Source organism: Mya arenaria, chromosome 4 (assembly GCF_026914265.1).
Source record: "Mya arenaria isolate MELC-2E11 chromosome 4, ASM2691426v1".
NCBI classification, from domain to species: Eukaryota; Metazoa; Mollusca; class Bivalvia; order Myida; family Myidae; genus Mya; species Mya arenaria.
The window spans coordinates 46495922-46523880 of record NC_069125.1 but is presented as its reverse complement, the minus strand read 5'-3'; the positions used below and the strand labels follow the sequence as shown (position 1 = coordinate 46523880).

General features: G+C 34.8%; 1 protein-coding gene across 9 annotated transcripts in view; it reads right to left on the bottom strand.

Annotated features, from left to right (window-relative positions):
- The window catches only part of LOC128231690 (unconventional myosin-Ic-like), a 30916-nt gene continuing 2957 nt past the window's right edge, over positions 1-27959 (bottom strand). For 2 of the 9 annotated variants that reach the window (XM_052944775.1, XM_052944770.1), the window contains exons 2-30: positions 24065-24391; positions 23589-23704; positions 21121-21319; positions 19542-19622; positions 18269-18448; positions 17796-17894; positions 16660-16773; positions 15829-15900; positions 15429-15548; positions 12870-12937; positions 12331-12436; positions 11977-12057; positions 11437-11574; positions 11049-11144; positions 10488-10568; positions 9841-10064; positions 9230-9343; positions 8895-8971; positions 8687-8755; positions 8284-8368; positions 7838-7997; positions 7266-7349; positions 6723-6816; positions 6263-6321; positions 5925-6066; positions 4887-4963; positions 4461-4561; positions 3861-3964; positions 1-2000 (exon numbers count right to left, since the gene is read on the bottom strand). In XM_052944775.1, the coding sequence (XP_052800735.1) occupies positions 1936-2000; positions 3861-3964; positions 4461-4561; positions 4887-4963; positions 5925-6066; positions 6263-6321; positions 6723-6816; positions 7266-7349; positions 7838-7997; positions 8284-8368; positions 8687-8755; positions 8895-8971; positions 9230-9343; positions 9841-10064; positions 10488-10568; positions 11049-11144; positions 11437-11574; positions 11977-12057; positions 12331-12436; positions 12870-12937; positions 15429-15548; positions 15829-15900; positions 16660-16773; positions 17796-17894; positions 18269-18448; positions 19542-19622; positions 21121-21319; positions 23589-23704; positions 24065-24190 (3132 nt within the window). In that variant the 5' untranslated portion in view covers positions 24191-24391 and the 3' untranslated portion in view covers positions 1-1935. Of the gene's footprint in view, positions 2001-3860; positions 3965-4460; positions 4562-4886; positions 4964-5924; positions 6067-6262; positions 6322-6722; positions 6817-7265; positions 7350-7837; positions 7998-8283; positions 8369-8686; positions 8756-8894; positions 8972-9229; positions 9344-9840; positions 10065-10487; positions 10569-11048; positions 11145-11436; positions 11575-11976; positions 12058-12330; positions 12437-12869; positions 12938-15428; positions 15549-15828; positions 15901-16659; positions 16774-17795; positions 17895-18268; positions 18449-19541; positions 19623-21120; positions 21320-23588; positions 23705-24064; positions 24392-24725; positions 24822-25039; positions 25166-25402; positions 25464-26507; positions 26705-27014; positions 27150-27389; positions 27508-27959 lie in introns of those variants that run through there. The other 7 variants (XM_052944772.1, XM_052944768.1, XM_052944769.1 and 4 more) reach the window with 7 other exon arrangements.

Genomic DNA, 27959 nt, shown 5'->3' with positions numbered 1-27959 from the left:
TAACAATAAAATGTTTATTCTATGAATTGATAGCATACACAGTACATGTTCATGTTTGTAAGTCAAAATGGATTGAAAATTGCACTGAATAAAATATTTACAAATACACCAATACAAACAACATAAATTTACACATGGAAAAATATTCCATATATGTTTTCAATCATATTACGGTAATGGTTGCAAAAAAGATACACAAAAAAAATACGCAAACATGATGCAAAAACAGATAATGGTCAGGCGCGTAGCTGACTGTACGCAAATACGCAGTTGCATAATAAAATTTTGACAGGTCAAAGTTTTTGTAATAGGAAAACCCCTGAATTTGAAATAAAAACCGAATGGGGATAGGGGGTGGAGGGGTTAATATGCTGTCCGTCATCGATCTGGTTATCCCAAATTGGCCCTAGCTACGCGCCTGATGGTAGAATCCGATCTAGGATCTGTTAAATGTTCAGCTACTTAGGCGTTTATTTGTTATCCAAAATATTTCAAAATGCAAGATATTAAGTTCCCACATTATAAGACACAAACAATTAATATCTAATAAAAAAATATTTTAGGCACTGGCAAACAATTTTCCAGAACATTATCTAGATTTTTATACAAAAGTCATGTAAAAAGATGAAAAATGACAAATATAAATTCTGGTACAGCTAAATGACTAACAATGTAAAAATATGGAAAGGCTACCTGGTCCAAAATCAATTTGGTTAACTATTGTAAAATATCACAAATATACAGGCGTATGCACTCTAGTTTAGAAAAATATATCATAACAAACATACATGTATAATGTACATGTAACATAATAAGCAACACAATACATTGTGGATTAAACAAATAACTTTCATAATATCTTAGTTACTACTTGTTATGTTACCATTAACATGTACATGTAGGTATACATGGAGAACTACATACTTTTAGTCAAACTGTCTTTAAAGGGTCCAACTCACAGGTTTTTTTTAACTTTATTAAAATTGATTAATTTTACTTTCTTATATGAACATTTGAGAAGAAATGTGTGAATCCAAGCCTAATATAATTCAATTTATAAGAGTAATACCAACTTCTTTTGGCTTAATAGAGCATTTTCTGTCTTAGAGCTCTAATATGAACTGTTGATATTAATTGAAACCAGCACTTTGTTCACATTCCACACAAGCAGAGAGTAAGATTATTGGTCCCAGACACAAGCAAGCAATGTCTGTCCCTATTAAACCTGAACAAGTCCCTTTAAGGCACTATAAAAGTCTGTCAAATGTTTAACACATTGTCTCATAATAGTTCTGAGATTGCCTTGTATACATAACAAACACAAAATTGTTTCCAGTTTCCCCACCAGCCATTTTTTTTACCCCACCCTATTTTTATATACCTTACCCCATTTTATTCCTCAAAATAATCCTGACCAACCAACCCTATTTTTCGATTTCAGGAGCGGTGATATCGGAAAACAATAGCTAGTAAAGAATGAGTTGGATCATATACAACCGCTCTGTACATCTTTCATACACAAATGTAGGTAGTTCTACCACTAATATCAATGACATGAGCTAAGCTCACAAAATTCATGGCACTGTTACGTGGCATCTCAAAAAAAATGTAAATATGAAATCACATAGACGAGTCATGGTATAATTATATAAACAGTCAACAGCACCATTTCTTTAATTTCTTCAACAATTGTATGATATCCTTCTACATGTGTACACCATGCTGGCCAATGTGAATTCCATCAGCTAATGCTATTCAAAACTGACTCATGGTATAATGACAACACCATAATTATTAAAAAAAAAAATTACAAGGAAATACATTTTCTTATACTAGCTGGGCTAACAAAAGTTATGGCAAGATCAAACAGCATCCCTGCGTGGGAGCATATTTAACTTGTCTTTTCTTGAAATTCTAATGTCAAGGTCAGCACATTTAACTCGTCCTTTCTGCTCCAAGGTCAAGGTCAGAATTGGTCAGCCGTAGTTCATTGGAGCCATCTGTAAAAGACAAAAGGTGGAAATGAGGGTATTTTGTCCACTGGTAACATCAGTTACAGCTGGTATCATTTGAAAGCATTAGGTTGCAGATTTTTATTTTTTTTATCACAAAATGCATTTTTTGCAATGAGAGATGGCAAATCTCGTTACAGTACACATATTGTATATCATGCTCAATTACAATAGGAGTATAGAGCATAGCCTAAACACCACAAAAACTAATGTCTATACTGCATTTCTGGCCATTCTGGCCATTTGATTTATATATATATAGGATCTGACACGAGTTGTCATTTAGTACCAGATTTTATTAAACGAGTTCATGAAATTTGTTAGTAAGCGAGCCTCTGGCGAGCTTACTAACAACTTTCATGGACGAGTTTAATAAAAATCTTGTATAAAATGACAACGAGTGTCAGATCTTTTTTATCACATGCTTAAAACGGTGTTTTTATTACCAATTCAGTCCCACCTTCCACTTTCTAAACCCATTGTTTGACAGCCAAAGTACACTGAGTGGAATGTCAACGATGCGCCATATAAATGGTTCCAAATGAAAATGACAAAAACAGCTAGCAGTTATCAAGTTTTAATTCTGATAAAGCGCTGAACAAGTCACAAGTATGAAAATGTGTAGTAAAATATCCAACAACATGAATAACGAACAATTTTAACCATTAAACCACAATAAGTATTTGATGACGTCACACTGAGAGTACATGCTTTACGCGGTTTATGTGACCTACATCGGTCTGTCAAGTTTTACTGTGTGCACGGATTTAAAAGTTATTCGCTGTCGCTTTTTACGATGACTTTGAAGCGTTTTCTTAGTGTACATGGATTTTCACAACATGCAGATGATTACGACGAAGCCTTACTCTGCACTGCATGGATGTTGATGTTGAAAAAGTTCCATCAAGAAGGTTTCCAGAGAACAAGCTGTTCTTACCGTCTTGGGACGTACGTATGGAGAGAAAACCTGTGCTGCGGAATTCGTATTTGTGTTTTGTTAACCGACAGCTGATTAAACTGGCAAGCAAATTTTATGGCATTGGTCGCATATTGCCTGTTAAGATGGAGATGTTTGAAATGTTCTCGTGTTGTTTGTCACTAATGTGGCTGTATTTGTTGACTGACTGGATATTTCTGTGACTATTAATCTGCATTATCTGGTTGGCGGAACATTGTTATCAGAAAGTTTTCGAACAAGATGCTTTCTGGCACTATGATTCGTTAGCCATTTGTCTCCCGGAAGTCCTACCGCTTCATTATTGAGGTAAGTATTTGTTGCGTTTAAACCATTTTGTTTACAAACAATGCGGAGGGATATCTAGGTCGCGTGTGATTAGTCTAGCCAATAGAAATGTCTGATATGTTATCTTACACATGTGTAAGAAAAAAAATATTCGTAATGGGTATATTACACGGAAAACAAGGGTAAGCATGTGATAAAAATTATTCTGCATCAGTAGCCAAAACTCTTTCAAAGGATACAAATATGATATACTTGCAGTTGCCAAGCATCAAAATTCAACCTTACAGAAAATGAGACATTCAAAGAATATGTAAACCTAAATGAAGGATGGGATACCTTAACTTAAAACTTGCAATTCTTTTAAAACATAAACAAAGTATATGATTATATTTTTCGTTTTTTTAGAACATGAAAATATTTCATCCAATGTTAACACTAGATATAACTAGTAATCCAATTCATTTTCTAAATGCGTGTTAATACAAGTTGTTAGTAACTGTGCATTCTATTGAACAACTCTTATCAAAATTGTGTTATTGAACAACATGAACATTTAGGAGTGAATTAAACAAACCCAGTGTGTCTCGTGCAAGTGCAAATTATACCTACTACTAGCAGTTGTCCCCCTTTCCCCTTCTTCACCAGGTAATTGTCTCCCTTGGAAAACTCAATCTGACCCTGCTTTCCACCCGCAAGGTCATGATTGATTCTGAAAACCAAAAGGAATTAATGGGTTCATGAACATGTTATACTTGACAAATTATCTTGTGCACAAAAAAATCGAATAAAACAACTCAATATGTACATTATAAGGGTGAGAATGGTCCAGTGGTATACATGTAGGTGTCACCACCAGGGTGAATATAGGTGTCACCACTAGGGTGAATATAGGTGTCACCACCAGGGTATATAGGTATCACCACCAGGGTGAGAGCACCAGTGATACTTTCCCATGGCCTTTAGAAAGGACTGGTTTCTATCCAGGAAACAGACTTAAGAGTGATTTAAATCAGCGTTGAGATGTCTGCACAGCTTAAATATCAAGATAAATCAAATAAGTTCAAACAAAATTTATACAAGACCGAAGACAGAATTTTTTATTTTTAAATGTATTGCTAATAAAGGGAAGGCTTAAAAATCAGATTGATTCACTGTATATAATTCCTTCAAGGTTCATTTATTCAAAAGGTAAATTGGCAACTTACACTCCACTGGCCGCAATTTGTAGAACACTTTCATTGTTGGATATCATCACAAGTTTAGTTAGTGTCTCAATCACATGGTCACTTTGTAGAATAATGTCACCCTGAAAAAAAATAAAAGTCCTTTCTTGAATATTACTGAGAATAAAATGAATACTGAACACATATAGAAAGCTTCATCAACACACATTTTAAACCCTAAGTCACCTTTATTACATATCTAAATCAATTCTAGCAGTGTAGGTGAAATCTGGAGCTTCAATCAACAATCAAAGTTCATGTCCTCTATTAAAAAATACCATTCTACATGTTAATATGTACCAGAGGCAAATATGAAATATACTTTATCATTTATTTTCCCCTGTAGTCATAATGCTCAGTATTTCTTCTATGACACATGCATGTGTAATAACCTCCGTATGTGATTACCTTGCATGCTCCATTCTCCTCTGAGGCAGCCACCACAATGACAAACACGCCATCCATCAGGTTACTTGTATGGACACCTGGTAACACAGCAAATACAGACATACAATGTGTACTGACGGGCAAATAAATGGAATGTGTTTGAGGGTTCAATGTGCTATTTATATGTTTGAGTCTGTAGTGCTGTGTCGGTTGAGCCCTTGACTTGTTCCTCTAAACAGGATCTATTTTTTAATCTTCGACTACTGGGCTTGTTCCTGTAGTTTTCATTGAAACAAATTTATATATACAGTTGAACACCGTTATTCCGAACATTTCGGTCCCGATTTTACATCTTCTTTGTTTAACTAAATTTTTGGTCTTTAATCCGTAATCACTATTCCGAAATAATCGCTATTCCGAAGTAAAAATTACGGTCCCGATTTGGTTTTCACACCTATTTATCATTTCTTATTTCGAACTCGATCGTGTCATATTTTTTTACACCATTCTGCAAATGCACTCGGGCATGGGCTTGAGGTGACAATGGAGCACAATTAGCTCTTGTTAAAGAATGATATTGAGAACGCGTATGTTACAAACATCGATGTCAGAAAATGAGCGATTCATTTGGGTGATGTAGTGTGTATACATGTAATTGCTGGTTTTAAACACAATCTGAAAATATCATTCGAAAATGTCTACCTCATCTGAATCGATCACCGCTTTGCATACATCTGCTGTCATTTTGTTTTAAATGTTTTATGTTGTTTTAATAAAGAAGTATAATAACGAATTATTTGCCAAATATTAAACACTAAATCAACAAATATTTTTGTGTACGAAAGATAACTCAAACCGAGTGTATCGTATTAATAAAAATTGTTAATCCGAAACATCGCTATTCCAAAGTAATTTGTTGGGTCCCTACAATTTCGAATTAACGGTGTTCAACTGTATGTAGAATCTGACATGAGTTGCCATTTAATACAAAAATGTAAGAAACAAGTTAAGAAAAAGTCTTTTGTCTAAATTGGAAAGCAAACATTTGTATAAACCAACCTTTAATGCTGCTGTAAGGAACCCTGTCCTTCACCTTACAATCTTTCTCGTCCACAACAAACAGGGTTGTCACTGCCAGGAACAGAACACGCTTACGAGACTTGTAGCCATGGCGATCATACTTCGTCACGTATGTGCAGTACTGTAATAAGATATTGTTAGACAATTGTTCATCAAATTAACTGTGCTTGATAAACATATCATAGGTCAAGGATATTGATTTATTAAAACTACGTTCAATTAACTCTCAAAGTTCATCTCAATGATTCCGATTATTACTGTATACATTTATGTCCTTTTTGTAAACCTTTAAAAAAATTCTGCATCTTGTAACAAACCTTGATATTTTCATTTGTCAGTTTTTGTAGCTTGTCCTTCAAAGTGGCATGATGTGGAGCTGCAAAAGAAATGCAAGTTATAATGCCAAGATAGGGTTAGGGTAGCTTTGTAGTGAAAGAAGGAATACTTATCACTTTTTTAAAGTAATTGTTCATAGCATTTTGGTAAACTTCACATGTTTACATGACTGAGCAGTACTAATTATTGTACACTTCACCACAAACCATTCTTTTGATAAACATCAGCAAATATGTATAGCATTTATTTTGTACTTTTTAAACTTAATAAAATCCCACCATTTAAAATACATTTAAAATGCTCAATCATCAAACTGGCATGCCTTACCAAGCGGTCTACACAGAACCTGGTGACATTAGGTGAAGATGCACATTCTTTTAGCAATGTTACGAGTCATTTTAATTCTTAACTTGAAGTTAGAAGTGAACTGATTATCTTTACCAAGTCTGGAATCTACAAAGTGGTCCTTGACACTGTGAGGGTAGACATCCTTCTTGCCCTTGAACAGCCGTTCCGCAACTACCTTCTGCTTCATCTAATTTCAGTACAAAAACACAGCGTTATAATGAAATGTTATTCAAGAACACTGCTGGTGTCAAAAGCCTTAGTTGACATGATGATTGTCATTGGTTACTTGTGTACTACAAGTTTCATGTAACATGCGCTGCAAAATCAGTCCAGACGAGGAAACATTACATTCAGGGGATTTAACATTTTTCTCTAATGGATGTATCAGTAATAAATGTTGAAAATGTCAGTGTCATATCAGGACCTTTGACTTTGCTTAGGTCATTGTATATGAATACACCCGAAGACTAAAATTGTATCGATTACCTTCACTCACAGCAAAAAAAGAGGAAAAGAGAAAATTACTTGAAAGTTAATATTGTGTGGTTGTAAACTATATGTTTATCTTATTACAGTAATATTATTATGTTAATCTGTTATTTCAGTTAAAATCACTGATGTGTGCAAAACACTTGCCTGGGATTTCATGGTTGGTGTAATTTTCTTCACATATTTGAGGACTAGATTTCTAGTACAAAGTTTCTGCAGATGACCAGATGTCTGAAAACAATGAAAACATTTTTAAAACAAAAAAGAACATTGTGACATTGATAACAAGAGCACTGAAAAGGAGCATAACACAAACATTATTTAAGCCAGAGTTATGGGCCTTGCTACACATGTGAGTATAATCTCCGACAACATATGTACCATTAAATTAAGTTTCATTTGAATGGTTCTTGAATTATGGCCAAGGTTAAATGATTTTTGCATGCCGACCATATTGCCAACAATGACACCAAGGATGACAACCACAACAAGGCTATGTCTATTAACCTCACTTATTTTTATTTCAAAAACAGTCAAGCTTGCAAGGGATACTTTGTGTTACCAATACTGCATATTCAATTTTGATAATATAATTATTTCACTTGGTTGTGCTTGAACACTCCTAAAACACTGTCTGACAATTAATTTAGAAACTGTCATACAATAAAGCACAGATCCTGTTTTAAATATTTATCAGCAAGTCTTTTTCCACCACTTACCTCTGCCAGCAGCCTGGGTGCCGGTATCCAGGTCTTGTCTAACACTGACTGTGGCGCCGCCTGGGCGAGGCGCTTTAGCCAGTTCATCTTAGTGAACTTCACAAACTCCCTGTTCTCTTCACACTCCGGCTCATTACGGTACCGGAAACCTTTCACAAATCTGGGGAAACAAACAGTCATTCTGTTGTTATTTTAATCACATTCTGGAACCAGAATCCTTTTTACTTTGGAAAATTGATGGATCTTATATTCCATAATTTAGGTGGATTATTTAGCTCTTACATGATTCAATCATTTTTTCCACATAGTGTTGAATTGATAATGATCAAGTGATCTAAAAGTAATATCTTAAAATACTACTGTATGTGCATCCAGATTTTGTCTTAATCTCTATTAAAAAACACTTGTGTTTGACTAAACACCTTTGTTATGAAGCAAAGTCTTACTTGCGTATAACCAGTGCTGCCTTCCTCCTTCGTTCCAGCAATCGTTGTGCAATGACTCGTCGCCAATGACACTGGATTAAAATGGCTGAAGTAACAAATGAATTAAGTCACATTAGATTATGCATACTTCAAGCCCACATTCATTGTTTGCCAGATCATGACAAGTGACATGCACACCTATAGAGGGAGGTTTTCAATACTTTTTTTATGTGGTTATTTTCTTATATATCAATGAACTTAGTACATATGTATGTTATATTAATATAGAAGTTACAACATAAGTGCTATTCAAATTACATACAAGGTTTCTTCAACATCATTTGTGATAAATAGAGAGTAATAATGTTAATCAGCTTAATTATGTAATAGTGTACATGTAGGAGTTTAATGTTAGATTCTGTACCTGATATTTTCATTCGAAGGAAGACCTTCCTCTGGTGAAAGCATCTGTACTTGGACTGGATCTGGGTGGCTAAACATAAAACATAGAACGAAGATACACTTTAGAGCAGTACATACTAGGCAAGTGGATTTAGTCATGAAAAATTAATTTGAGTCACTCAGATAAAATATAATGTTTACAAAGAAACAAAGAAATCAAGTTCCGTTACCTAGCTCATGTTTTCGCCTTTGGAAGGCATCCTCTGTTGCAAACAGAACTCTTGGAAACCGGATAAAAATCTTTGTCCTGAAACCAACATTAGATGTTAAAAATGATGCCATTATTTTTCGGTATATGAAGTATTCATTTTATTATTTGTTAGGACTTAAGCTTCGTATTATAAACCTCAAGAACATTTATTACAAATAAATCTCTGTGTTTAAATTCACAAAGGTGAAAAATAACTTTCACTTTAAAACTGGACAATGCAGAAATTGCTCTACCATTGAAATAAGGTACATATTACAGCATTTCATCTGAAGATCAACTTTAAACCATCCCTACTTTCCAAGCCTGTAGTCATCCTCTCCATACTTGAGATGGGACACCAGGGCCTGCACTCCATCTTTTGGGTGTCCCCGGTAGCTGGGCCAGGTGGCGGGGCACAGGGACTTGTACCTGGAACAACCATCAGCAGATTATATCAGTAATCCATCAACATGTTAGTGTTGTAGTACTGGTATCACAAAATAGCTAGAGCTATCAATTGATGTGATTAATACCCATGCTGCCATGCACAGCACTTCTCCTTAACACGGTCAATATGTGTCTGAAGTTTGAAGTCAATACCTCATTAACATATCGAGTAATGGCGAAAAGTAGACTTGACATGATGTCCCAGGACAGACGGACAAACAGACCAGACATGTTGATTCTTATATAGCCCTCACCACATTATGATGGGGATTAAAATTATATCCATGGAGAAATGTTACCATGTATTAAGAAGCAATGACACTGCGACTTATGCAAATGTTTCTTTGTTTTTCTCAGTTGGTATACAAATTGTTACTGTACAACACAACATAAAAAACTATTCTCAAGTGAATATATTTAACAAATTGACAGAAACAACCCAAAACAGTTAAGACATTTACGTTATTAATCATCTTTACCTTTTTAGGAAGACCTCATACGGCCTCCTGTAGGCAAACCCTGCCCGGTGTACTCTAAGGTTCTCCATCAACCCCAGGTACTTGACCTGGTGAAGGACAATTTTCTCGTCAAACTGGCCCGCACGCTTGTAGTCGTTTGGCTTGATACATCGCACATACGATGGCTCCTTGGACATAAGGATGTCCATCAGCTGAGCTAGACTTGTCTTGAACTGGGTGGCTGCCTGTAAAGCACAAATAAAAAAAATCAGAGGCACCATAGGAAAATTTATTTAAGTTAAAGAGCACAAGGGCTATCATTTGTGATTTTTTAACATAAGGATAAACAGTTAGCAAATAGATATGGGTGAGAGTGGTGAAGTGGTTAAGGTGTCTGCCTCTCACCCAAGATTGTGGGTTCAAGCATCACCTGGAGTATTTTCCCATGACCTCTGATAAGGGACACCAGTACCGGTTTCTTTCCAGGAAATGCACTCGAGAGCAATTCATATCAGAATAAAGCTGTCTTGCTAAAAATAAATTAGTGATAAAAATATTTAAATACCAGTACGTTATTTCCACCATTCTAAATGGTAAAACATCTTATATAAACACTTTATTGAGGTTTCTTAACACAATTCTTTTTAAATAACAATACACAAACTTACAGTTTCTGGTCTCTTCTTACTGATAAGCTCAGCCTTGGTGAAACACTGGCTGGTTATGGCATTAGTGGTCTCCACCATGGCCTGAAGTATGCAATCATAACATGAACAGTCACAGATTTTGTTCTTCTAGCAGACGCAAAGTTCAATATAATCATTCAATAGCAATCAAAGTAGGGGTACATGTAAGGCAGGCATATCCCTTAAATAGTCAAAGAACTCCTGACTTTAATTTAAAAGAATAAAACTAAGGAATAATTCTAGGATTCTAGATTATACTCGTCTTTGTTTTTCCTCACTTGAAGGGCAACAGGCACCAACAGCAGATTTAGACAAACTGCATATATGGTTGTTTAAATCGCAATCTTGGAGCAGGAAAATTTGTCAAAATCCCTAGGGTCTGGACGATCTAAAATCTGTCAAAACCCCATCACCCACTGTCTTAAGTCCCCTATATGCTCTACCCGTTGGGCTGTGAAAACATGGATAGGTACTTAACTATTTCAATTGTATGTGTCTATTAGAACTCTTTGGCTTTAACCATTTACAATATAGAAGACTTACTTCTTTAAGATCTCTAAAGAGCAGGTCATTGTTTTTATCGAGGAACCCCTTGATGTTGTATGTCACGTCTCCAGCATAATGCAGCATACGGAATTCCTGCCAAATCAATGTTTAAACTTCAACACCTTTCATAACGATTGTTGTAAACAATCAGAACATAAAAACTCATTTTCAGACATGCATTGTCACAAAGACAATATACTGAGAAGTTATCAGGTTTAACATGTAATTTCAACCAAGACATTTGAAAAATTATTAATCTCAACACAAATATTTTAACAAAGAAAGTTTACAAACATAACATATACTTAAATTGTGTTATTGTATGTTCTTCTGTTGTCACTTTCTTTAATTTTGTCAAACTATCAAAGTAAACAGTCCCTCTCACATCTCTAGCGATGGTTTTCCTGGTAGCATTGTCTGCCACACTGTGTGATATGAAGTGCGGATGTTTCCCAATTGTCTCCCCTAGTTTTGACAGGAATGTGGCATCAGTTGTGTCCCCTGGTCTTAAACACTCCTCATCCTGAAAGTTTTGCAAACAATTAAGAGTTGCTATAACATGCAATAAATTGCATATCTTTTAGTCTATATAAGTTAAATCAATGGAAATAGTCAATCGCAAATGAATATTTTTGAAAATAAAGCGTAGAGAGATGGATAAATGCTACCTCTTATTTATCATATTGAACAATCAGACTGAGATTTTTGAAAAATAAAAAAGAACCAGGAACACCATCTACAGGTTCAAATGTACTGTGACTGTTTTTTGTTGTTGTTTTTTAAATGCCAATTTTCTAAAAGCAAAGCATAACTGACATCAATGGTGATGATAAAATGGGTCCATTCCCTGGTTTGTTTGTTTGTTTTTAAAAAAACAATGAAATATAATAAGTAATTATATGAAGAAGGAATGCCAAGGACCTACCAGGACTGACATGATGCCTATTGGTTTTGCTTCAATGAGGTCACAGATGATTTTGTTGTTGAAGTATTCCACTGGCTCCCACTGAAATCAACAAAATATTATAATGGTCAATCACAGGAAAAGGCCAGCATCTTACTGTTAATATTGGCCAATTTCACCAAATAATTAAAAATTAATCAAAACATATTTAAGAACCAGGTTTTGATATTTTGAACTCCAAGGCCTTCAAATTCGGAAACTTTCCACAAAATAATGGCAATTTGTGAACTTCTAAGTACTTAATTTTGAATGTTCCATGCTACCATTAATGAAATGCCTATAATTTGGGTATTATTAAGAGTGAATAGTTTGTACCTGGATTCCCTCCCTTTGGTACTCTTCCTGTTCAGACTTCAGTGTGAGCTCGATGAAGAGCTGCTGCAGTTTCTCATTGCAGTAGTTGATGCAAAACTGCTCAAAGCTGTAGAAATACATTTTAAACTATATGTGTAATATAATATCATATATACATACATATCTGCCAACTTTGTTACTAAAACTAACAGCATTTAACTTAAAAAATGTTCTTAGAAGTTATAAATTTGATTGACAGGACACCTATATGCCCTGATTTGAATTTTCAAGACCAGCAAGTGAAAAAATCCCTGGCGACTAGCAACTGCAAAAAAAACTCTTTGTAGATTTAACAGATTCTGTTGTTATACATTACGGAGCGCATTTAAAAATTAGCATCAAGTCAATATTTTATAAAAAAAACTGTCAATAAACAGTGCACAAATTGGCAAAACCTAAAAATAACTACATGTGTACAGTAAGAAAATGATGATAAAAAACATTTCATCCATCTTAGGGCAACTAAATGCTTCCTTTATACATGTATATGCCTTACTTACCAGTTGACTTGAAATATTTCAAAGCCATAGATATCAAGCAATCCCATCAGACTGCATTTGATTTTACACTGAAATAAACAAAAAGCATAGTGATAATGACATTTATTTAGTTTGATAAAAACAAACCTATGAAGTACAAACTACTACAGAACGCTTAAAGAAACAGAAGCACTGCAAGTAGATGTCTGAATGAGTTGCTCAAGGGGCATAATTTCACAAATATTATGGTCAGAGTGAGAACAACTAGAGCTCTCACAGGAGTGACGAATACCCCCACATGCCGCCTGGACACAGGAATGGCAAACCATTTCTTTGAAAACAGGCCATAACTCCAAGGTTACTGCACACTGCATCTTCTTTTATCATGCATGTATTGTTTTATTTAAATCTGTTGAGTAATTCAGAAGTTACACAACTGACAAGAAAAACTAGCCTTTCATGAGTTATCGTCAGGAAACCGTTTTTCTATTTTTAGTAACAGTAACATTGACCTTGGCCCCACCAGCCCCAATATCAAACTTGACCTGTATCTTCTGATGTTACACCTGTGTACCAAAAATTTTTCAAATCTGTCTAGCCTTTCATGAGTTATCGTCTGGAAACAGTTTTTCTATTTTTAGTAACAGTGACCTTGACCTTGGCCCCACCAGCCCCAATATCGAACTTGACCTGTATCTTCTGATGTTACACCTGTGTACCAGAAACTGTTCAAATCTGTCAAGCCTTTCATGATTTATCGTCCGGAAACTGTTTTTCTATTTTTAGTAACAGTGACCTTGACTTTGGCCCCACCAGCCCCAATATCGAACTTGACCTGTATCTTCTGATGTTACACCTGTGTACCAAAAATCGTTCAAATCTGTCAAGCCTTTCATGAGTTATCGTCCGGAAACCTTTTTTCTATTTTTAGTAACAGTGACCTTGACCTTGGCCCCACCAGCCCCAATATCGAACTTGACCTATATCTTCTGATGTTACACCTGTGTACCAAACTGTATCTTCTGATGTTACACCTGTGTACCAAAAATTGTTCAAATCTGTCTAGCCTTTCATGAGTTATCGTCTGGAAACCGTTTTTCTATTTTTAGTAACAGTGACCTTGACCTTGGCCCCACCAGCCCCAATATCGAACTTGACCTGTATCTTCTGATGTTACACCTGTGTACCAAAAACTGTTCAAATCTGTCAAGCCTTTCATGAGTTATTGTCCGGAAACCGTTTTTCTATTTTTAGTAACAGTGACCTTGACCTTGGCCCCACCAGCCCCAATATCAATCTTGACCTGTATCTTCTGATGTTACACCTGTGTACCAAAAACTGTTCAAATCTGTCAAGCCTTTTATGAGTTATCGTCCAGAAACCGTTTTTCTATTTTTAGTAACAATGATCTTGACCTTGGCCCCACCAGCCCCGATATCGAACTTGACCTGTATCTTCTGATGTTACACCTGTGTACCAAAAATTGTTCAAATCTGTCAAGCCTTTCATGAGTTATCGTCCGGAAACCGTTTTTCTATTTTTAGTAACAGTGACCTTGACCTTGGCCCCACCAGCCCCAATATCAAAGTTGACCTGTATCTTCTGATGTTACACCTGTGTACCAAATATTTTTCAAATCTGTCTAGCCTTTCATGAGTTATCGTCCGGAAACCATGAAAACCGACAGACCGACCGACAGACAGACTGACCAACCGACCGACCGACCGACAAGCTCACTCCTATATACCCCCTCAAACTTCGTTTGTAGGGGTATAATTACTTATCGCATGCCTATCATCATGGCCCAGTTTTCACATACTGCTGATGAAGAAGCAATCAAGGCTATGACAATTCCTAATTTTTTTCAGACTATGGACTACCTTATAAACTGTATGCAACTGAATTTGCAAATAAGCCAAATTCTATTCATTTATTTTTGTTTGTACAACACATGATTAAAACAAGATGGCTGAGATTGCCCTATCTGCACACTTGATTTAAATGACCAACATGTCAGTGCTTATTAAAGATATTGCTGCTTGCCTAAAACAATTTTGGTGAAGGACCACAACATAATGCTACATACGAAATATCAAACATCTGGGCCATGCAATTTCAGAAAAGAATATTCAAAGGGGGATTTTCTGATAAACCAACTACCTCTTCCAACTGGAGTTATTTTTCTTACAAGAAATGAATCATGCTACAAATACATGTACAATTTAGTAATATAGTTAAAACTAGCACCGCCTCCTGTCTGCAGTGTTTTAAACAAACCAACATGTCTGTAAAAGCATTTTTTAAATCTGGCCAGTAGTTCCTGAGGAGAACTTTTTCAAAGCTTTTCCTTTTGGTTGCCATGGCAATAATAGTTCTAAAAGGAACCATATCATTTTAAGAAATCTTGAAGAAGGCTATCCAATGAACATTCCTGTAAAATTTGGCAAAGTTGTTCACGAGGAGATGTTGACGACGGACAACAGATGACTGACAATGGACAACAGACAGTCCCCTATCACAAAAGCTCAGCCTTGAGCATCAGAAGTGCTCAGGGGAGCTAACAACAGCTAAACACGCTACCCTGTTGGAGAGTGAGGAGTTGATCTTGTGGACTATCCAGGTAAAGAGGCGGTCATAAATCCCCTTAGCGAGAGCATCTCGTGCATACAGGGCCTGGTCCACAGTTAACGGGGATCTCAGCTAAAATACAGATATTACAACACAGATTCTAAATATAAACAAAAACAACACTGAATGGTTATGGACAAATGATCATACATATTTCATATTGCAAGAAAATTAATATTTTTTGATGGAATTATCTGGGATAATATTATAACTTTGATGTTTAAATTTACACAAATTTCTTTTCTGATCTCTTTTAAACAGTGTGATATCAAAGATACCAATAACTCATAATTCTCATATGCGTGACTTTTTATCTTCCCTTTAAACATCCTGATTTTATTGACGGATATACCTTTTCATTGTTTGCCTCTATAGTTTTGTTCTGAAGTGCCAACAGTAGCTTATCTTCCTGACATCCAAGCAACTGGGGAAAAATAACATGATATGTATTGATTATAAACCCACAAATTAATTTCCGTAAAACATACAACATTTTCATTAAATAATGTTATCATGGAAGAATGATGTTTTGATCAGAATAAAATGACTTTGTTTCCATAGTAACTTCCAAATACAATGGTATGAATTGTAAGCAAATGATCATTACATCTAATACAAAATTGATTCCATACATCACAGTTATGAATAAGTATGCAAAGAACCTCCAATAACTGAATGAGAAAAAATAATGAATAATTAATAGCATAACTATAATGTTCTGACAGCCTTTGTGTCAAAGTGGCGTTGATAAATATCTTACTGGTTATTATAGTTAACATATAACTATATATAATGCAGCTGACTTTTTTTGTATCTAAAGAGCAAGTTCTTCCTGTCACTGCATCAGTACATGACAATATTCCCCATGAAACTTATTAGGCAAGGCAACCTTTTTGTCCTTTTACCATATTAAAAGGTACATTGAGGAACTTCAATCTTTGTAATAGTTAGAAAATATTAGATAAAATCTAAATAATGAAAAACGCTGAGGGAGCGAAGCAATTGGACCTTTACATGTTCTAAATGTCTTTGATTGTACCATAACCTATTTTCAGCAGTTGAGCAACCAAATTACCACATTGTGTCTGTTTAGTTGTACAACTATAAATCCAAATGATGAAGCATGGTACTGATTGAAGGCTGATGTAGGTTATAACCTAAACTGACATAGAATGCTACCCACCTCTGCTACCGTGGCAACCAGATTGGGGTTGGAGATGTGTGCCATGTCCTTGCCATCAGCCTCAAACTTCACATTGCCCAGGTGTAACACAGAAGCTACTATGGCAAACAGTGCCTATGAAATATAGAAAAAATCACTTAAAGTTGAACATACATGTAGATTATTTTATTGTTAGATTCCAGAAATAATGCTATAAACATCTTAAATTGCATATATGCTAAACATTGAACTGGCAATAAAAGCTTCTTATCTATGTTTTCACTGTGTTGTTGATAGCTCGTAATTGAGGTTCACATTTGATCTATTATAAATTTATAAAAATCAGCCTTTGTGTATAATATGGTGCACTATATTTTAGTAACAGCTTTTTGTGCATGGGTACTATTTTTTAGCAGTGAGCTTTTTATGCACTATATATTTAGCTGTCAGTCTGATATTTTTGGGATGGATCCATGGTTAAGAGGTTACAAAGTAGATCCAGGCATAACAGGTTTGATCCCCCGCTAACTACTAACTAGAAGCACTGCAATGCGACGAAACCAGGCTTTTAATATTGGCAATCAGAAATTATAGTTAATTAATTTCTCAGTTAGGAAAAAACACCAGCCTTTATATCTTTACTTTTATCAAAAAGAGACATAACTGAAAATTATTCTAATTAAGTATCTTATGAGTTTAGTTTCAATCAATTCTAACTAAAGCTGTTGGGCGGAAACCATTCTTCTATTTTTTATAGTGAAATTGACATTGACCCCACCTCCCTCAAAAGCAATCCCAAGCTAGCTCTTCACATAGGCTACCTACATACCAACATTCATTACTATCCATCAATGCTAGCTGAAGTATTTGGGTGAAAACCAATGTTTGACCCACATCGCCCAACAACATCCCAATCCTAATAACCTGGTTTTCATTGCAAACACGGTAAAAAATACTGTCTTCTGGAGGAACGTTAATGGGGTCTTCAATGTGACAGTGACATGGGACAGTGCTACATGTATATGTTAATAAGCCTGTTGCATCTTAAAATAAACGCACAGACCCCTTGTCTTTGTTCATAAGATTTTAAGTAAGTTTGAAAACAAGGCTGAACTTCAGTAGAGTTAAACACACACTACAACCACAAGGTCTCGTACCTTCTGTTGTTGCTGTGAGAAGTCTAGGACATCCAGACTGTGTTGTACAGCCCTCCAATTGGCCTGGTCATCCATTGTCTGAAGGCTGCTACTCTCACCCTGTAAAATATAGACAACTCTCTTTTAGTTACACATGTGATACAAGGTTTGGCATCTTCTGTTGTTGCTGTGAGAAGTCTAGGGCATAAAGACTGTGGTGTTTGGCCTGCGAGTTGGGCTGGTCATCCATAGTATGAAGACTGCTACTCTCACTCTGTCATTTGTACTAGTCATAGAATATTTATCTATACATTGTTGAGTAAATTGTACCCAATGTACAATGTACTACATTTATTGTCATAAAATGACCATACAAATAGAGTATTTCTAGTGTTATATTTAGAGCAAATTTGAGTTAGTCTGTACCAAGCATTGTTTAAATAAATATTTTTCATTTCTAAATGAGTTTCCAACCAAATGGTAATGGAACCCACCTGGTTGAGATAGAAGTATGCGTCAGGCTCAGCGGTGAGGCTAAGCTGTTTAAGGGTAATGGGCGAGGCGCCATTCAGGAGCTGGTAAAATGCATGGAAGTTCCTCTCCCCTGGGGCCTGATGTACCACTCGTGACTTCTCTAGCAGGTAGTTCAGGATGTGACCTCCCACAGGCGCTCCCTGCCAGAATGAAACAAACCAAGCTTTAGTATAAACATAACTACAGTATGATTCTCTCACATTAAAAACTGTTCCTCCTTTTTCCCAGCCAGCATGGTGTACCATTCCTTATTTCTTCAGATGAAAGTAAAAAGGTAACTTCCCAAGGGCCGCTGTCAGAGGCAAACTGTAACAGACAACCAAGTTACTGAAAAAATTTCCTCTCTAAATTTTAAAAGTCCTCACTTGAATTATCCAGTAAAAAAACTCCCATTGTTGCTCTCTGTCAATACAGATCAGTCACCATTTACTAAGAGACCCTCCCTTTCTTTACGACACTCTGCCTCTCTTGTTAAGCTTCATCTCCTATACTAGGACATGGGTACCACCCACATCTTCCCTAGGAGATAGTTTAGGATGTGATCGTCCAGGGGGCTCCTGGTTGAATACAACCCATAGTCAATCTCTACAGAATAGGGTCCACAACCTCTCTCTCTTATTAAGACACACCTATTTTCCCATCCCCAGGGGCTATGTGTTCCACCCACGACTTCCCTAGTAGGCAGTTAAGGAGTGTCCTCCAAAGGGGTCTCCCAGTCGGATATAACCCATAGTCAACCTCTATTAATCTCCCTCTTACTAAAGACACACCCAGTCTTAAGTTATTTTTCTCCTCTGGGGCATGTATCACCCATGACTTTTCAAGATAAAAATAATCAGTGACTATATGACTAATTATTAATACCTAAGAAAGTAAAAATGACATTTTAATGAGTTTTTATGCTATGGCAAAATACACATCTGACTTTGCCATTAATAAGACAAAATTATATACCGTAGCATGTTCCTCTTTATTACAAGATACTCATTCTTCACTTTGTTGAATACAATACAAAAGTGGAAATTGTTCATATATATTTATATATATATATATAATTATTATTGTATACCGTATGTACCAACTTTAGAATTATTTTAATAATACACAATCATAAGGCCACTGAGAATGAGAAGAAAGAAGTATATAAATCTTTACAACCAAGACTGTAACCATCTGAATCACTAGGCAAGAAGATGACAGGCTATGAAATATTAACTATTAAAGTTCTAATACCTTGTAGTCAAACTGGATGTCCATGTATTTCCCAAACCTGCTGGAGTTGTCATTCCTGGTAGTCTTGGCGTTTCCAAAAGCCTGAAAATCAAAAGAAAATCATGTATTTTTAATAAACACAATTTGTTTAATTCTAAAATGTTTCCCGTAGTTTGAAAAGAAACTCTGGTTTTGTCATTAAAGATTTAAGCCGTAGGTCTGAGAAACAACAACAGTTCTTAATTAATCACTATCATAACTTAAACAAGAGGGCCCTGAAGGCCCTGTATTGCTCACCTGATCCAATTCAATTACCTTGCTGTAATAAGTACATTTTGACCAGGTTTCATATAAAAAAAGTCGAAAATATGACCTCCAAAGTGTTTTAACAATGTTTTCCATGATTAGACTTCATGACCTAGTTTTTGAACTCAGTTTACCCAGTTTCAAACTTGACATAGACTTCATAAACACAAACATTCTGACATAGTTTCATGGTGATCAAAGAGAGAATATCACCTCTACAGTGTTTACAAAGTTTTTCTATAATTTGACCTAGTGGCCTGGTTTTTGACTTCTTATAATTCAGTTTCAAACTCTACCTTAAGATCATCAAGAATAACATTCTGATCAAGTTCCATGAACATATGGTCATAAATGTGGCCTCTAGAGTGTTAACATGCTTTTCCTATGATTTGACCTAATGACCTAGATTTTGACCACACATGACCCAGATTCTACCTTGGCCTAGAGCTTATCAATATAAACATTCTGACTAAGTTTCATGAACATACAGTCATAAATGTGACCTCTAGAGTGCTAACAAGCTTTTCCTATGATTTGACCTAATGACCTAGATTTTGACCACACATGACCAAGATTCAAACTTGACTTAGACATTATTAATATTAACATTCTGATTAAGTTTCATGAACATAAAGTCATAAATGTGACCTCTAGAGTGCTAACAAGCTTTTCCTATGATTTGACCTAATGACCTAGTTTTTGATCGCACATGACCCAGATTTAAACTTGATTTAGAGATTATTAATATAAACATTCTGACCAACTTTCATGAAGATACAGTCATAAATGTGATCTCTAGTGTGTTAACAAGCTTTTCCTTCAATTTGACCTGGTGACCTAGTTTTTGACCGCACTTGTCCAAGATTTTATTGAGGGTAACATTCTGACCAAGTTTCATTTAGATTGTGCCCAAATTGTGACCTCTAGAGTGTTAACAATCAAATTGTTGGCAACGGACGACGACGGACACAGGGCGATCACAATAGCTCACCTTGAGCACTTCGTGCTCAGGTGAGCTCAAAAGCAAATTTACAAAAGTCTTCGCATGAACATCACTTCACATGTACAGGTCATTTTTAAAATAACAAATCACTCACAACATTGAGCCTTACCTTCTTTGCTCTCTTTTTTCCTCCATTTTATAGATTTTAGTATTAATAATATTTGACTTTCCCTATTCCAACTGATGGTACAAACATGCCTGTATAGCTAGCTATTAACCTGCTTGAAACAAATAAGCATATACTTCAATAATTATAATTGATATCAACTGTTAATCGATCTCGAGACAAACCTCCAATAGGGGGTTAGACTCCAGCAGCCTGTCCTTGACGCGTTCAACATCGCTAGAGTGTGTGCTGCTGGCCGCAATATACAACAAAACCTTCTTTGAAGCCTCAGTCTTGCCAGCGCCACTCTCCCCAGATATCAGGATACACTGGTCACGATTCTCACCACGCATGCTCCGATAGGACGCATCCGCTATGGCAAACCTGGAGTGTACCGTAAAATCATAAATCAAGTGTCATTAGCTTATAATATCGTGTGTTGGAACAAACTGAAACTGTTTGCTGAGGCACTATTAACGAGACTTCATTATGACAAATAAACATTGATATCAAAATCAAAATTTAAGGTTGTCTAGTTAGCACACTCGCTTCTCACCTAGGCGACCTGGGTTTGATTCCCGGCTTGGGCGCATGTGAGTTTGATATGTGGTCACCAAGCCTCACAAGTGGGTATTCTCTGGGTTCTCCGTTTTCCCCCACAACACATGACCACACTTTCGTGTAAAATCATGCCAACAAGAGTGATTTATATAATGTTGTTATAACTTGTTTCACAATCGTTGTAAAATAAATATGTTTAAACTAAATTTGCAAAATCTTCTACAATGGACAAGCTGATATTTAAAACTGGCATATATAAATGTAATGATTTTATATGTAATTTCAAAAAAAAGTCATGTTAGGTTTGATGATTATAAAACTATGCAATTTTTCTTTTCATTGATACATATAAAGTAAAGAATATTATAATAAAATGTATAAGATATGACAGGAAAATAGGATAATCACGACTTTTGTATACTTTTTCAATGTATGGCATGATACAAAGGAAATATTATGTTTCGGCCTTATACTAAGTTATGTTAACATAATACATTTGACAGTAAACAATTTACTTGTAAGATGACTATGAGAGATTAATATCAAGTTTATTTGTACCAAAATAATGACATCTGTCAGTGACATTTGACTCTGCTAAATGGAAAACGTATGTAACAAGGTGAGATAATAGAAAAATGAGACAGTTACTTTGTTAAAAGAGGAACAGTCATTACACAGTAGATCAATGATTATTAAAAAGTCTGGCATGCCTTTGGCTTAAGAAGAACGGTGAAATAATGCCTGATTACCCAGATACATTGTAATAAATGATCCATAAGGCCAGTGCCTTATATTAAAGAGTTAATGTCTTACAACAAAAGGATTTTGATTTTGCTAATCTATTTAATAAGGTCATTTTCATACAAATATACAAAGTAAAGAAGTTTATTTGTATCATAAAATGTCAAGGGTTCAAAGCAATGAGAAATAATAATAAACATGCAATTTAATTAATTGAAATCAACCTCTTCAGACAATTTGATGATTGAATCATAAAACAACACCCATATCCTTGTTCAAGTTTTTCATCGTGAGTAATAACAATTCAACAGGGGAAAAGAAATACTTGTAGATATCAAGTACATGAGGATGAAAACCACTTCATAAGAGGATTTATAGCTGCAACAGATGCTAACCCAACATGCTGTTACAACTTTATCTGTTTCAAGAATGTTTCACACATATTCCACTTACATATAACATTCCCTTTTTGTGTTTTTTTACAGAGTTTGCTTTTGCAAGTAGTCATATTACAAAATAAATTAGGGTAGAGTTTCTTTAGAAAGAAAAGTACTTTGCATGTGACAATATTTGATTCTTATTACAAGATGATTTGCATAGTATGTACAGGTTATTTTTTTTATCATTCTTTATGAATTTTAATGTTCAAACCTGGCGCAGCGGAAGTATTTAAAGCTTATGTTTTAACCTCACTGTAAACAGCCAATATGTTGATGTTTTAACTACAAAGTATGGCATGTATAACATTGATCAAAATGGACTTTAAATGTCAAATGTAATGTTTTAAAAAATGTTGCCATTCCCATTGCTCAAAAAAATATTTTAACCATTATAGACTATATAAAAAAGCACCGTGCCATTAATTGCGAGACATTAACATTTCACTAGTTTATGAAACCGTTTTTTTTTTATTGCAATGTGTATACAGGTAAATACCCTTATACATTATGTGCACTACAGCGACGGAGTTCTATTGTAGTTATTTTATGTGTTCATTGGATTGCACAGCAAGTCATGAAATTTGACTTTCAAGATCTGCAATCTGATATCTAATCTCACAATACGTAGTAAAGAAGCAATGAATGAAGCTACCTTTGGATCATTTCTGCAATTGTTAGAAAACCTCAGATTGCATAATTTTTCATTAAAATTGCTGTTTTTCAACGAATTTTATTTTATTGCCTTACAGATACAGGATAATACAATTTTGTATCCATTTATGAAAAAAAGAAAACGGAAGAGATACTGGCAGTTGCATGCTGCACCTTTACATGGAAAACCCATTACCATAATCTGCTCAGTCATGTAGCAGTTAAAATCAGATTTATTACACACACATAATTATACATACACATGCGGAGGTAGCTCGTAAAAGTTGACATTCTTGTAGCTGTGTATGATCTCAGGGTTGTAGATGTCCAGTTCATGGTATGGGTTCACTGACACGAGGACTGGCCCTATGTATGTCTGTAAATATGAACATCAAAGGGGTTAAAATGTATATAATCATATATTATTTTATAAATGTCTATAGCCAGTCTCTCTAAACAGTAGTTTCATTAAAATGTAATGGCTTGAACCACTTACATATTTCATTTAGCTGTCAGTTAATTAAAACCAATTATTGATAATTTCATTTCCTAGAACCGAAATTCATTCTGTAATAAATATCAATTTAAAATAACAATAATTAAATAATAAACATGCTTCTTCTGATGACCAAAAGTTATGGTACTAGTATATAAATATGTAAAGATTTCTATGTTGTATCAACATTTCTACCTAATCCAATATACATGTCATAAGACTCACACCTTCTGGACTTACATATATCAGATCTTCATGGAACCGTTTCTTCAGGTTTTCCAGAAAGGCATCTGGGTTCCTGTAATCCTCAAGCAGCACAAAGTCCTGGACCCCAGTGTGGTCCCTTCTGTGCAGGTGATCCTCCATTGGTCACTACAGAGGGATGGGTACCGATAGTGGAAAGCTAGAGGTACCAATATCCTTGGTTATCAAAGCTGGGTACCAAATTAATAGTTTCTGTACTTAATCCTGGGTCCGCAAGGCAATATCCAATGACCTGTTTTATTAATGCCTCTTAAATGTCCTCACACTTAAGTTATAAAATCCTATATGATGAACATGACTCATCTGAAAAGATAATTATGTACCTATAAGTAACCAAACAACCTTTTGAGAGGGATATATCAACCAGTAAGGTTGTTAATACTTCAGTATCAAATTTTCAAATAAAATTACTAGGTAATGAAATTTGAGCAAACAATACTTGTAAACATTGCTGTTCACTCACTGGCAGCTTTAAGAGAGAGGGGGACAGCTTTTGCCCCCCCTCCCCTAACCTACCCCAATTTGTGAATTAGATTTTTTTTGTAAATATTGGGAAATTAATATGAATAGTATATACCACAATTTCAAACTTCAAATAGCCAAACTTTATGTTGGGGTGGACCCCTGTCCCCCTTACCACGCTTAAACTATAAACTGTCCTTATCTTGGAGATGTCCCCGTGCGCACATCTGAAGTACCCACCCTCTAATGCCTAATCCTGCTGGATCCACCCCTGCAATTTACATGGATGTGAAAATTTATCAGTTAAGTAGGAGAAAGCAAACAGGCTTGTGTTGTAAGATTTTGTTTCCATCTTGACCATAATCTTAAAGTGACCTCATAAATCAAAGTGCTCTACAAAGCACAGAGATCAAGCACGCCCAGGGTTAATATCTACCCAGAGAACATTTAAATGCCAAATAAGGTCATCTAACAAATCCTCAAGCTGACCTCAGTAAACTGCTTTCAACAACTTCACTCAGATATCATTCAACAAATCTCCATTGTCTCTCTTGCAGAAATATCCTCAAATGAAACTTAAAGCCAAGTTATCCAAAAGCAGTGTTCCAAACTCTTAAGACTTCAACACTTAAGCCAGATACTTGAATAAACAAATGTTTAAGAAAAATAAATACCACAGTTTAGTATTTACACAATTGTTAAACAAAACCAAATTTACAATATTCAGCAAATTTGGCAAGCACGGCAATTAATGCACCCATTCAGTAAACAGTAAGCCTTTAATAAATTATGCATGTAAATACCCATAAACTGAATCAGGAAGCTTTAAACCCAAGTGATTAAATAACTTACCTTTTTAATACTAATTCACAACTTTGAATTCAAATTGTACTGTGATTGTTCAAGTATATATTTCTATATAACTTAAATTACACACTGTACATGCATGTAGTTATTTAATCAATTTAATAGTATTTTTCAATTAACTTCCTCAAATACACTCATACTTGATGAAACACTTTTACATAATAATAATTCCTACAAGAATTCTTGTATTATTATTATTTAATAAGGAACAGGACTTTTATTGAGATTAAAAGCTGCACTCTCACAGATTGAACGTTTCGACAACTTTTTTACTTTTTGTCTTAGAACGAGCCAATTTTCGCGAAAATCCATGGAAACCAGTTTATGATACAAGACTGCTGATAAAAAATCAGATCGCAGATTTTTATATTTAAGTTAAAAAATTGATGTTTTATGCATTTTTCTTAAACCTTTAGTAACGGTTTAAACCATAAAACATCAATTTTCGAATGGAAATATGAAAATCTACGATCTGATTTTTTGTCAACAACCTTATAATATTGGTTTGCAGATATCTACGCAAAAAAAATGCACTTTCCAAGACAAAAAATAAAAAAGTTGTAAAATGGTAAATCTGTGAGAGTGCAGCTTTAAGCTAGAATTTTAAATATTAGATAAGATTAATACATAAATCAATGATTCATACTACTGTTTGCAAATGCACTTAGCATTTCAAAGTATTGAAGCATCGGACTCTCGTAGCTGACAAAGTCGTCACAAAAAATATCAAGGCGTTTAATACAGACGATTGATTGCACTGATCAAAAGCACCGTCTGCTGCTGTGAAGACTGGCACACTATAATATATAAAATGTGTATACTATTTGCAAATAAACTTGATGATTAAAGTGCTAGTCAATCAGTTAAACATGGTCAGGTACGTTATGTCAGAAGACTGGTTCACACCCAACCTTTCAAAGTTTGAAGTCACTGCTATGCTAGCGCATTCTGGCAGATCAAATGAAATATTTTTGCACCCGATTCCTTTACATCCATTACTTGTGGAAAAGTCCTCTAATAATTCACTTTTCAGCACTCATGATTATTATTCATTTATTTATTTATTCATTCATTTATTACCAAAGCTTACCTTCAACCAGAGTGACTTTAACATAAGTTAACTATCCATATATTCACTATGTCCTTAGGGGCACTGTGCAGTCAGAACCAACACCTGATCTGTCCCCAAATCGGTTTACAAATATCTCAAACTTTGTAAGTTGTTGAAACATAACATAGTCACCAGGATGGCGTTGTTTGATCCTTCTGTCAAACATTCACAACCCCGGTGATTAACCAGACTCCTTTCCAAAACCGCACTACCTAACTTCCTATACGAGATAATGATAATCTCTGACAAAATATTTTACTCAAATCCTTAGCTCCCTGTTTGACCTTAAATGTAACATTTATCAGAAGTTGAAAACAAGTCCTTAAATTTAGCTCCCAAATGGACAAAAACATCAGATAACGCTGCTTCGGTATTTTTCTAAATGATACAGTTCCATATTAATCTTTAATATCCAAAAATTAATATCCAATGCTGGGATACACATATAATTATCACTTAATTACAATCAAAAAATTAATATCTAACCTTTTGGCTTATTACATTTAGATGTCCAGAGAAACAAACAGTGGTATATCCAATAGGTTTTTTATATAATGAAATTTAGAAATATGTTTTACATCTAATCCCAAAAATCATTTAAACCTTTTTGTGAATGAGCAGTTAACTGTTATTTTAAACATTTACCATGAAATAAACACCAGTAAAACCAATCCTATACTAAATGACTAATACTAATTATCAAACATGCACCTTATATTAATGGTTATGGTTATTAAATGGTAAATTTATCATAGATCACATTCCACAGAATAAACCAGCTATAGCTTCATGTAAATTTTTTTATCTTTGTGGTAATAAATAAACGTATATTTTATAAAAAGGAAAAAAATATTAACAAACCTCTGCTGTGATTTCAATAACTTATTTTAAGACTGAGATGCAGTCTAGGTAAATGTTAAAGTACAGGAAAATTTACTACACCCATAAAATGCATTTTCATGCTGTAGATACATGTGTGATTCATGGGGTTGTTTTATGAGGAAGTGGATTCGGAAGTAATCAATGGTCTCTATCATGAAATAACAAACAGCATTTAAAGCCTTCCTACGAATAATAGAAGGATCTTTGTTCAATATTTGTAAAGAGTTTGTTTATATTTTACAAGGACAATCAATAATATATGTCAATATGACAATAAAACATTATCTGAAGGTCATAGTATCCTAAAGCATATATCACAAAATGATCTTGACAATATTTTGACTTATTTCCATATAATTATATACTTAAGAAACAAAATGAATAATTACAAATCAACTATTTGTTTTAATTCAAAAGTCAGTTATTATTTATTGTTACATCATAATTTTTCATCTTTAAATTATAATTCGTCACCATTAAGACATATTAATTCACAGTCCCATTGCCAAAAGTAAGTCATTTCACAGCAATATTGTTAAATAAATAAAC